Source organism: Gracilinanus agilis, chromosome 4, assembly GCF_016433145.1.
Source record: "Gracilinanus agilis isolate LMUSP501 chromosome 4, AgileGrace, whole genome shotgun sequence".
Lineage (NCBI taxonomy): Eukaryota > Metazoa > Chordata > Mammalia > Didelphimorphia > Didelphidae > Gracilinanus > Gracilinanus agilis.
The window spans coordinates 181063712-181075833 of record NC_058133.1 but is presented as its reverse complement, the minus strand read 5'-3'; the positions used below and the strand labels follow the sequence as shown (position 1 = coordinate 181075833).

The window sequence follows — 12122 nt, the reverse complement described above, 5'->3', positions numbered from 1 at the left end:
GCCTCAAACACTTCCTAGCTGTGTGATCTTGGGCAAGTCACAATCCCATTTGTCTGGCCTTTCCCTTCTGTCTTGCGGTTGTTACTAGTACAAGAAGTAAGGGTTTGAAAAAAAAAGAAAGGGACTGTCACAATTCTAAGTGCTACCCAGAAAGGTGCCTCAGAGTCTTTGGCAATGCTGGGTCCAACCATTATCAGACTTGTACTGTAAACTTTTTTTTTAAAATTTTTTAAACCCTAATATCTTTTTTTTTAAACCCTTGTACTTCGGTGTATTATCTCATAGGTGGAAGATTGGTAAGGGTGGGCAATGGGGGTCAAGTGACTTGCCCAGGGTCACACAGCTGGGAAGTGGCTGAGGCCGGGTTTGAACATAGGACCTCCTGTCTCTAGGCCTGACTCTCACTCCACTGAGCTACCCAGCTGCCCCTCTAATATCTTTTTTATATATCCTTCTATATTAATTTTATTTGTTACAAGGCTAGACAATGGGGGTTAAGTGACTTGCCCGGGGTCACACAGCTAGGAAGTGGCTGAGGCCAGATTTGAACCTAGGACCTCCCGTCTCTAGGCTTGGCTCTCAATCCACTGCGCCATCCCATTGCCCCCATACTGTAAACTTTTAAAATGTACGTATTGTGCTGTGAAGTCCAAGAGAAGGTTCTAATTTACACCAGGAAGTTAAATACAATCCATAGGTTACAAATAAAAACAGAATGGCTGGCTTTCTTCAAAAAGCATCTATCTAGCTCATTTCATTCTTTTTTTACTTAAAGTGATGATGGCACATTATTAATTTTATTAATTATTAAGGAAAGTTGGAAAGCTTTGGGGATGAATTTTCTCCAACCTGCCAGTGCTCTTATTATTACTGTGCTGAGTTCATATCTTGCCTTTGATTCTTACTAGCTATGTGAACCTGGACAAGTCATTCAACTTCTCGAGGCCTTAGTTTTGTCATCTGTTGACAAATTCATACATCAGCCTAACAGCATAAGAAGCAAGATCTGGAAGGGACGGGTCATAGGAAGCAGGAGTCATTGCACATCTACATTGACACAACAAGGTAGGAAATTCAGAATGCTGTTGCACACCCATGGCAGACTTTTAGGCGTCCACTCAAGGCCAGCCATTTCCAGATGTTTTTCTGCAGCAGTGCTTGAAGGCAGATACACAGACCAATCTTTATTTGCAGAGGTGAGAGATTATGGACATAGAATATTGCACACACTGTTTAATTCAGTTGGTTTTACTCACCTTCTTTATTTCTCTTTCCTTTAAAAAAAATTCTGTTATGCAATGACTCAGGGTAAGGAAAGGTAATGCTCATAAAACATGATAAAAAACTAACAAAAATGGAGAGATGAATTTAATGACCTTTAGAATCTTTTTTGGCTCTAAATCTAGGGTTCTATGATCTAGATTCACAATGAGCAAGATAGTCTCTTCCATCCTATTTTTTAAGATATTCTGAATTGCTTGTATGGTGGGTTGTTGTCCTTACATTCAAAGAGGACCAAAATGACATCGCTGGTGATATCTTTTGACTCAGGCAGAAACTGAATTTAAGTGAGGCAGAGTTGCAGAAAGTCATCCTTGGGTCACCTTGGGTATGTTGACTTCCTTCTGGATCCCAGTTTTCTTTTTCAGAAATGATACAGATCCAAGTGGTTAGAAGTTGCAGAGATCAAGGTAGTCTTGTTTTAAGTGTAGGCCAGCTCATGTCTGACAACTACCCCACCTCTTAGCCCAGGAAGCCAAGTATATTACCACAGGAAATAAGGGAGCAGTAAGGTGTTAAACTAACAAAAAATATGGATACCCTGGTTATCCCTTTGTGAAGCATGAGGAAATTCCTTGAGTGAATTAAAAAGGGAACTTGTCCATTAGCTGATCAGTGGTTAGCTACACACCTGAATAGTTCTTTAAAGCCAGTCAGTCAGACAAATGACTCAATAGGTTCAAGACTGTGTTTGCCAGAAACAAATTGATGGAGTATGACCCAAGCCCATGTCAGAAGGCCTCCGGCAAAGGACAGACTTCTTCTCTCTTTCCTCTCCTATTTGCCCAGTCGGATACACCCTATTCAGTAGTTTAAGAGTTTGCCAGTTCTGGTAGGGTCCAGATAGGAACCAGCAATTGTGTAGACACAAAAGATAGACATGGACACAGAGATTCTTGCTCATCGTTTATTATTTTTTTGTTTTTTAATTTAATTAAAAATCCTTACTTTCTGTCTTAGAATCAATACTGTGTATTAGTTGCAAGGCAAAAGAGTGGTAAAGGCTAGATACAGCTAGGAAATGTCTGAGACCAGATTTGAACCTAGGACCTCCCTTCTCTAGGCATGGTTCTCCATCCACTGAGCCAGCCAGCCACACCTCCTCATCCTTTATTTTTGAAGAGGACCGATGACACTATCTCATGAGGATGATGTTTTTAGTTGCGTATGAATTGGAATTAGGAGAGGTGGAGTGACACAAAGCCACCAGCTTTACTCTTTCTTCCAGTCATCAAAATCCAATGGCAGCACAAAAGTCAAGATGCCTGGTGATGGCTTGGGATGTAGTAGAGGATCTTGGCTTCTTTGGTATCTAACCAAACTCTAAGCTTGAATTTGTGCTTAGGAGATGGTTCGGCTCTGATGGACTAAGCGTAGGCTTGAGATTTGTCAGAACACATATATTTAGAACATATTGATCTGCCGTCATCCTTACTCTATGCAAACTGACTTCCCATTGCTCGTCCCACTCTGAGAATCACACAGGACCTTGGAGGTCGTCTAGTCCCACCTGTGCCCAAAGGAGGACCCATTCTGCAACACTGTCCATGATTGGTTATACAACGTTTGCTTAGATACCTGGTTTGGTGGTAAAAGCACAAGATTTATAGTCAAAAGGTTCTGTTTCAAATCCTGTTCATTCATATAAGCTAAATGACAATTTTATGCAACTCTGCCACATTTAAATCTTTAAAAAATTTTTTTAATTTAAAATTTTATTTTTTTAGAATATTTTTCCATAGTTACATGATTCATGTTCTTTCCCTCTCCCCCAAACTCTCCCCCCTCCCTCCCCATAGCCAATGCCCACATGTATCATCGATCAAGACCTATTTCCATATTATTGATAGTTGCGCAGCTATGGGCAAACTACAGCCAGATGCAGCCCCCTGAAATGTTCTATCTGGATGTGCAACATTATTCCTAATCTGACGAATACAATGAGTAAGATACAATACAAAGAATCTTCGAAAGAGTTGCCTTAGAAACAGACTGACAGATGAGCATTTCCTTTCCTTTTGCCCCCTCTTTAAAAAGTTTGCCCATCACTGCACTAGGGTGATTGTTTAGCATCTACATCCTTAACAATATCCCCATCAACCCATGTGTTCAAGCAGTTGTGTTTCTACTCCTACAGTTCTTCCTCTGGATGTGGGTAGCTTTATTTATAAATCCCTCAGAATTGTCCTGGGTCATTGCATTGCTGCTAGTACAGAAATCTATTACATTCTATTTTACCACAGTGTATCAGTCTCTGTGTACAATGTTCTCCTGGTTCTGCTCCTTTCACTCTGCATCAATTCCTGGAGGTCTTTCCAGTTCACATGGAATTCCTCCAGTTCATTATTCCTTTGAGCACAATAGTATTCCATCACCAACAGATACCACAACTTGTTCAGCCATTCCCCAATCAAAGGGCATCCTCTCATTTTCCATTTTTTTGCCACCACAAAAAGGGTAGCTATAAATATTTTTGTACAAGCCTTTTCCCCTATGATCTCTTTGGAGTATAAACCCAGCAGTGGTGTGGCTGGGTCAAAGGGAAGACAATCTTTTATAGCCCTTTGGGCATAGTTCCAAATTGCCATCCAGAATGAGTGGATCAATTTACAACTCCACCAGCATTAATGTCCCAATTTTGTCACATCCCCTCCAATATTTAAATACTTCACATTTAAATCTAATTGGGCACAAGATATCACCACCTGATAGTGTTGTTGGCCATCTTTAAAAATGAAGATGAACAACCACCCAATAATAATAGTTTGTATTTATATAGCACATAAAGGTTTGCAAAGCACTTTGCAAATATGATCTCATTTTATATAACAACCCTGGTAAATAGTTACTATTATTATCCCACTTTTGTGGTTGAAGAGAGTGAGGTTAAATTATTTTTCAAGGGTCATATAGATGGTAAATAACTGAGGCTAAATTTTCCGATCCACTACTCTCTCTACTGAGTCATCTTGTTGTACCATCATATTGTCTCATAGCAAACTATCCCCCATTTACTTCCTACCAGAGGTAAATAAATTAATTCAGATTCCCTTGCCTCAGTTTACTCATTGGTGAATTAAGGTGATTGGATTAGATAGTCTCTAAGTTTTCTTCCTACTCTATATTTGTTATTCTTTGCTCTCCCAGTGAGAGAGAATCTCTCATGGAACTCCATCCCATTTCTGGCTAACTAAATTGGAAGTTTTCCCCATCATATCCAGCTGTAATCCTCCTCTCTAGGCCAGTGAATGAAAGGTTTTCCTTTAAATCCCTTGTCAGGAACTGACTCTGAAGTGCTTCCCCTTGGCTAAAGCAGTGGCATTCAACAAACCCCAGATGCCTCCCTGACTCAGATAAAAAAAACCAATCCTGTTATTTTGGGGGAGCCCAGAATGCTCTGGGCTCAGGAGAAAACCCAGCTTGACAATTTTTGTGTCTGTCAATTATTCCTCTCATTTTAAACAGGAAAGACATTTCCTTATTCCACCTGTTCAATTATTTGTCATGTTGTGGCTTTCCCACTAATTGTCACTCATGGCTTCCTTTCATGTTATAAGAGGACACTTAATATTCTTTAATGACCTTAAGCAAAGTGATTGACACTAGATACCAGTGTCAGATGTTCTGGTGACGCAGCTTGGCCTCCCAGTAGCAGAAAAGCTTCCTGCCGTGATTAACTTAGAGCTGTAAAAGGGCTAAAATGTGCTGTCCGTTTTCCCCTGATGCAAGCAATTTTATTATAGTGTATGGTAACATAGCCACAGTAGGAGCAGAAAACTGTGACTCCACATGCACCTCTGCTCACAATGGCCATCGTTTTCAGGAAGAAGACTTGTGCTAGGGACTGAGGGTATTTGTGAATAGTTATCAGTCTTTCCCCCATTTGTAGGATTTAAAAAAAAACTCTCTCTCTCTCTCTCTCTCTCTCTCTCTCTCTCTCTCTCTCTCTCTCTCTCTCTCTCTCTCTCTCTCTCTCCCCCTCTCTCTCTGTCTCTCTCCTCTCTGTAACAATAGAATTGCAGCTGATTTATGATTGGCTGGCTGCCATTTTCCAAACCCACACTAAGCACTCAGGGCAAAGAAAACAAGAAGAAATTCATTCTACATTTTAACTTAAAATGGAAAATTATCTGTGTGTGCATTTTTACAATAGGAGTCTGAGACGGAAGAAAGATGTAATTCTATTTTCTTTGGAATAAGCAAATGGTTCCCAATGGAAATGGTTGAAAACTTCTGAGTAATAACATTGGACCTATTATAAATCAATGGTTGGGTAATCTGTTGAGGGCTTAATACAATGAAGTCACTGTCATATCCTCTCCCAACTCTCAACACTCCAACACATATATACCCTCCTGTCCGAAACACAGGGGTGGTAAATTCACTGCCACTCAATTTTGTAATCTGTATAGTCCCAGCCTATATGGAGCATGTCATCTGTCTGGAGGGTGGTGGACCTAAGCTGATTGGGGCCACTGGGATAATTCTCAGAAGAACTTCAAATTATTGACAATTATATCAGTATCCAAATCTTTTATTGCTAAGGGAATGCAAATTAAAACAACCCTAAAATTTCCCCTTAGCCTCAGAAAATTGTCAAAAATAATAAAAAGTGGCAACAGTCAATATTGGAGTGATTGTGAAAAGATAGGCCCAGTCATGTGTTGTGAATGTGGAGCTATGAATTAGTTGGTTAGTCCTTTTTACTCAAAGAGGACCAAAATGAAATCACTGTTGGATTTGTTGTAAAATGCATCTGACTGCAGCTGACCAAACCAAAACTAGTTTGGAAGTCTCTACCATAGTTTGGGTTCAAATAATCATATGAACAATTGGAACTGACTCCAAATTTGCAGATCTCACATTTCTTTTGAGCTATTGCAGAGTACAACACCTTTTTTACTGTGGGCATGCCATGTTGGATGGCTTATACTAGCATCTTCCATGTCCCCCAATCGATATCAAAGTTTTTCAGAGAGACTTTTTGTATCCTTGTATTACTTCTTCTGACCTTCATGTGAGTTGTGTGACTTCTAGTTAAAATAGTCTTGTAGACAAACATACATTTGGCATTTGAACAACATGGCCAGCAAGTTAAAACACCTCTAATTAAAAATTAACGAAGATAAAAAATGGAAAGAATCAATGCTAGAATAGCTGCAAAAAGGCAGGCACACTAAGAGAGGCAAACAAATATGTCATTATTGGATCTGTTAATTAGTCCAGTCGTTCTAGAAAGTGATATTGAATTATGTTAAAAATAATTAAACTACACATGCCTTTTTGATCCAAGGATCCCACTATTAAACAGAACAATTAGATCAGTAATAGAAAGGCTTCATACATACCCCCAAAATCAACATCAGATTTTCTGATAGCAAAGAAATTGATTCAAAGTAGTTCCCCACAAACTTTGGAATGGCTAAATGAATTGTTACATGTGAGTGTAACAGAATATTCTTACACTTCGAGACACTGTAAAAAAATAAAGAATTCAGAGAAATATGGGAATACTTAAATGCACTGTTTCAGTTTGAAGTAAGCAAAAGCAGAAAAACTACATATACAATGAACACAATAATGCAAATGGAAACATTAGTTAAAAAAACCAGAACATCATGTAACTATAATGGATAAATGTGGAGCTGGAGAAGAATTGATGAAATGCTCTACCTTCCCTTTTTTGAAAAGGTGGGGGAGCTTTGGGTATAGACTATTTTATATGGTAACAAATAAAATTGATGAGCCTGTTGGTTTTGCTGAACTTAAAAAAATCTTTCTTAATAAAGAATGGCTGGTGAGGGAGAAATGTATATGATATAAGAAAAAAGGCACACCAATAGAACAGAAAGAAAGTAAGAATAGAGGAAAGAAGGATGGTGGGAAAAAGGAAGGGAAGCAAGGAAGAAGGGAAGGAAGGAGGTCAAGAAAAAAGGGGAGAGAGAAGGAAGGAAAGAAGGGAGGGGAAAAGTAGAATGGAGGGAAAGGAGGAAGGAGGGAAGGAAAGAAGGAAAGGAGGTAGGGAAGGGAAAGAAAGAAGGAAGGAAAAGGGAAAGAAAGGAAAGGAAAGAGAAAGGAAATTTTGGAGGAAGGGAAGAAAAGAAAGAAGAATGGAGGAAGGGAAGGAAGGAACCAAGGAAGAAAAGGAAAGTTGGGAGAAAGAGAACAAAGGGGAATTAACTGAAAAACATATATGCTTATTTAGGAAATTTGCTACAAATTGAAATGCTCAATCAGAACCAACTATAGGCAAATTAGTCTAACAGTTATTAAGATGAGCAGATTTTTTTGGCAGGGGCTTCATGGAAGAAGTGATCCATACTTTCCAAGTCTATGCTCCCCAAGTTCAAGGACCAGCAAATTCTGCAAAACTGTAAAAGCTTCAAAGATGAGTCCAGTGATAGGTTGCATGGTTATCATCAACTAGAATGTTGCCTAGCTGGTGATAATAGGTTGGGGTTTTGTTTTGTTTTGTTTTGTTTTGCCACAGGAATTTGACAATAGTGCCTATTATATATTCATAAGATTCTCACTTATGTGAGGGGAGAGAACCTAATGAAATCACATATCCTTCAAATTCAATATTAAAGACTAGATAAGCAAAGTGTAGTGGACTTCAGATTTGGGAAGATGTGGGTTCAAATATAGCTTCTGATATACTGGCTGTGGAACTGGAATAAAATCAAGTGCCTTTAGGCATCTCTCTAAGATTGTAAGTTGGAGAACAATTGATGTTCTGCTGTAGTAGAGGGTATTTTTTCACTGGAAAGTTCCTACATCACTAACCCCCCAAGTCTGGAATAACAGTAACAACAAAAATGGAGGTCAATAGGGGACGATAATGGGGAAAAATTCATTCTTAGTCTTATCTACGCTGCTTTTAGTTAGTTATTTGAATAATATAAGAGTAATTTAACAACATTTCCAACCTTTTGGNTTCTTTCTTTCTTTCTTTCTTTCTTTCTTTCTTTCTTTCTTTCTTTCCATCCCTCCAACATCTACCTATCTATCTGTCTATCTAATTACCTCTCTATATCTAGAGAACTTCATTAATATCAGTACAACCTTTCTTGCAGCGATGTCATAAGGATCAAATGAAACTACATATGAAAGTTATTTGTGCCAATAAAGAGCCCTTTAAACTTCAGATAACACCAGATTTTTTTTCACAATTCATTTTGCAAGCTCTTATTTATTTACAGCCATGTGCTTGGTCCTTCATACAGAAGAATTTATATTATCAATACTCTTTAAAAGATTATAGTTTAAGACAAATATTTGTCTTTTGAGTTGAACAACATAATCTTGGCTCTCTTTCTTGGGGACCAGGGAACCAGGGATTAATAGCTTACAGGTGTCTGAAAGATCCTGTGCCTTTCCCTGAGGCTGTAGATCAATGGAGGTGGTGTTTCATCCTCTTAGAAAAACCCTAAGACATTCACTATGAAGTGAGGAATACAGTGCACCTTCTCTGTAAGAAAGAAAGAGGACACCGCATCCTAGGTAAATTCAATAGGACTCAGGTAGGGAGAGAGTCTTCTTTTCTTCAGTTCTAGGAGGTATCTTCCTTGCTTCCAATTTTCCCTAGAGTCTAAGGGATTCCCTGGAAATATATACTATGTAAGTTGCAATACAGGGCCCTCTGGTGGTTTGGGGAAAAAATTCATGAGTTCATGTCTCCATTTTGAAAGGCAGGACTATTTGGATATTTCTTCTATAGGCTTGGTTCTCAACTAGAACTAGAGCTCTTCAAAGAGGTAGGTTCAAGTGGGTTTCCATAATTTCAGGATGAGCAGAAACCACCTCATTTCCCTCCAATGGACTAAAATGATGGCAATTATGTATGACCCATCCTACTTCTTCATTTTTCCAATAAAAGGGATAAAATGATAAATAAATCTTCCCACTTGATGCCTTAGCTAAAAGGGGGTGGTGATCTCTAAGAGTTTACAACATTATTTTATCCAATCAGGTCTTTCAAAGAATGTTGTTCCAGAGGTCACAGAGTCTCCTCATATCTTCAGTAACTACTCAAAAGTAACTTAAAAGTCCTAGAAGAAAGTATGAGTTCTCTAATGCATTCTCCTCTCTGTCTGAACATGGTGGCTTGCAGAGAATGCCAAAGCTTTAAGGTAGTCTCACTGTCAGTGGGTCATACCCAGAATTGTTATTCTATTGACAAGGTAGGGTTTGTACCTAGCTATGTGTACCCTCTGGCTCAAGCTTCCCTGTGACCAGAGACCCATTTTCATAAAATAGTAAGCTGCAATTCAGGGTGCATGCCATGACTGGGGGACAGGATGAAGATCAATGACCCCTAATAAGAAGGAACCAGTAGTCTCAGTCTTATTAGCCATTGCATAAAACCCACAGAGCTAACCAGGGTAAGTGAAGCATCTCACATAAATCAAAGTGGAAAATTTTTGAAATTCAAGTCCCAAACCTCCTAAGCTATAATTACAGAGAAACGCTTTCATCTGGAGCAAAAGTGGTTCTGCTTTTTCTTCTCAGTTCCCACCAAAAGGAAGCTTTCAGAATAGAATTCTTTGCAAAAGGGAACATTTTTTCCAAAGGCATAGGGGACATTCCCTACTTCCCTTTGACAGCAGCAAACCATTTATTTCACATGAGTCAATGGATTCTGGGTGATTAAGAGGAGCCATTAAAATGTCCAGAATGAAAAAAAATCCTTTAGGAAGCTTCTAGCAGCACTGTGTTTATTATTTTAAATGAAAAGTACATTTAAAAACTTTTATATAAAAATCATTGAAAGTGCTAGATTGGATCATTTCAGTATTTTTAATCCAACAACATTGACTTCCAGCTCTGCTCATCTTTTGTTCACTTCTGACACAAATCATTACAAACATGTTTATATCTAGTCAATAGTAAAAGTTAACAAGTTAAGAGTTTACTCTTCAAGGAAAAAAGTACCACCAATAAAGTCACAGGAACAGAATAATTAAAAAAATATTCCAGAGAATTAGCTTATGGGGGACGAGAAATCAAAAAATTTCAAGGAAATAAAATCAAAAGTGATCTACACCTTTGAAGTCTTCACTGTGTTTAAATGCTACAATGTCATGTTAGTGTTTTTTATTTTTAGGCAACTCTCAGATAATAGCAAATCTTTCCCTTTATGATGATGGTTTGATGTTTTCCAGCATTAGCTAGAGTAGTTAGGTAGCGTAGGCCTGGAATCATAAAGACCCGAGTTCAAATCCAGCCTCAGATGCTTCATAGTTGTGTGACTCTAGGCAAGCCACTTAACCCTGTTTGCCTCAGTTTCCTCATTTGTGAAATAAGTTGAAGAAAGAAATGGCAAACTACTCCAGTATCTTTGCCAAGAAAACCCCAAAAGGGGTCGTAAAGAGTCAGATGTGATTGAAAAATGATTAAACAACAACAAAAATATTAGTCAAGCACTGACTAATAATGCTTGTCTCAAACAGAACCTCCCTAAAATGTAATGTGAAGAAAAAATTGATTTAGTCTTAGAAAGAAATAGTCTTTTGAGTGTGTCATGAAAGAAGACACAGGTCACAAGAGTCCCTTCCCCTCTCATCCTTCCCCTTGACTCCTAGCAAATCTTTCCAATTTTTGCCATTTATTTTTTTAAATTGGTATTGAGAAAATGCTAGTTGCATGAAATATACCTATATACATATTTCATATATTTATTTCATGCAACTAGCGTATATATATGTATATATATATATATACATACAGACACACACACATACACACACACACACACACACACACACGCACATGCACTGGTCATAAATGTCTGAAAAAGTCCGACCAGTTTTTCAGGGCTCCAATTTCTGTTTGATCCAATTTTTTTTTAAGCAAACAGGCTCCTCTGATTTGCCACCAGAACAGTCTGACTTTCTCGTCTTTTCGATTTCTTGCTCCTCTGCCTTACCTTCCAGCACAAGGCACTGGAAGCTAACAAGAGGAGTCCAGATGACAGTAGGACAAGCCCCAAAATGGAGATGATGGATCCATGAGAATTGAAACTGTAGGCTACAGCCGTGACCACCACGCCTGCAATCAGAACCACGATGGCAAATGGGATGATGCAGCGGTAACAGGAGAGCTCAGCTCCCCCTGTGGCCGCGGTCAGCTGGACCTCACTGACCAGGGGAATCGCAGTGACCACATACTCGTTGTTATTGCTCTTCTCCATTCTTACAGGTTCTGGACTCTTTGGTGTTCCCAAGATCTCCTTAAAGATCTCTTCAGTCATATTGTATTGCAGAGATTTCTTAGCCAGTTTTTAGACTAATTCTGGGAGTCTTCATTAAGGCATGTGCTATATGGAAAAGACAGAGATGCTCAGTGGAAGAATTTTATTCTATGGCAATCCCAAGAAAATGCAATTTGTGATTATGATGATCATAACATTAATGAACATTTATAAAATGTTTAACTATGTGCCAAGCACTGTGCTAAGTATGGACTTCACTTTATTATCTCACTTGATCCTCACAACACTAAGAGGTAAGTGTTATTATTACCCCCCCCCCCCATTTTACAGGTGATGAAACTGAGGCACAGAAAGATTGAATGACTTGCCTAGGGTCACAGAGCTAATAGGTGTCTGAGGTTGGACTTCAACTTGGGCCTTCCTGATTCCAGTTTCAGCCAGCTATTTACTGTGCCACCAGAGAGGCAAAGGGCTGGAGAAAGCCTATTCCTTGTCTCCTTACTCTAACACTCTCTCCCCAACTGCCATGTAAGTTAGTTGTATTTGTGCCTTTTTGAAGACAGCTAGATGGCACAGAGTATCAGGCATGGAGTCCAGAAGTTCAAATTTGACTTCAGACTCTTCCTAA

The 12122-nt window shown here is 38.8% G+C and overlaps 1 protein-coding gene across 1 annotated transcript; it reads right to left on the bottom strand.

Moving 5' to 3' along the window:
• Positions 1 to 11100: 11100 nt before the first annotated feature.
• Positions 11101 to 11533, bottom strand: TMEM100 (transmembrane protein 100). The gene has a single exon (XM_044672717.1). It carries the CDS (start codon positions 11531 to 11533, stop codon positions 11129 to 11131), a length of 405 nt encoding a protein of 134 aa, XP_044528652.1. The 3' UTR covers positions 11101 to 11128.
• Positions 11534 to 12122: the final 589 nt, after the last annotated feature.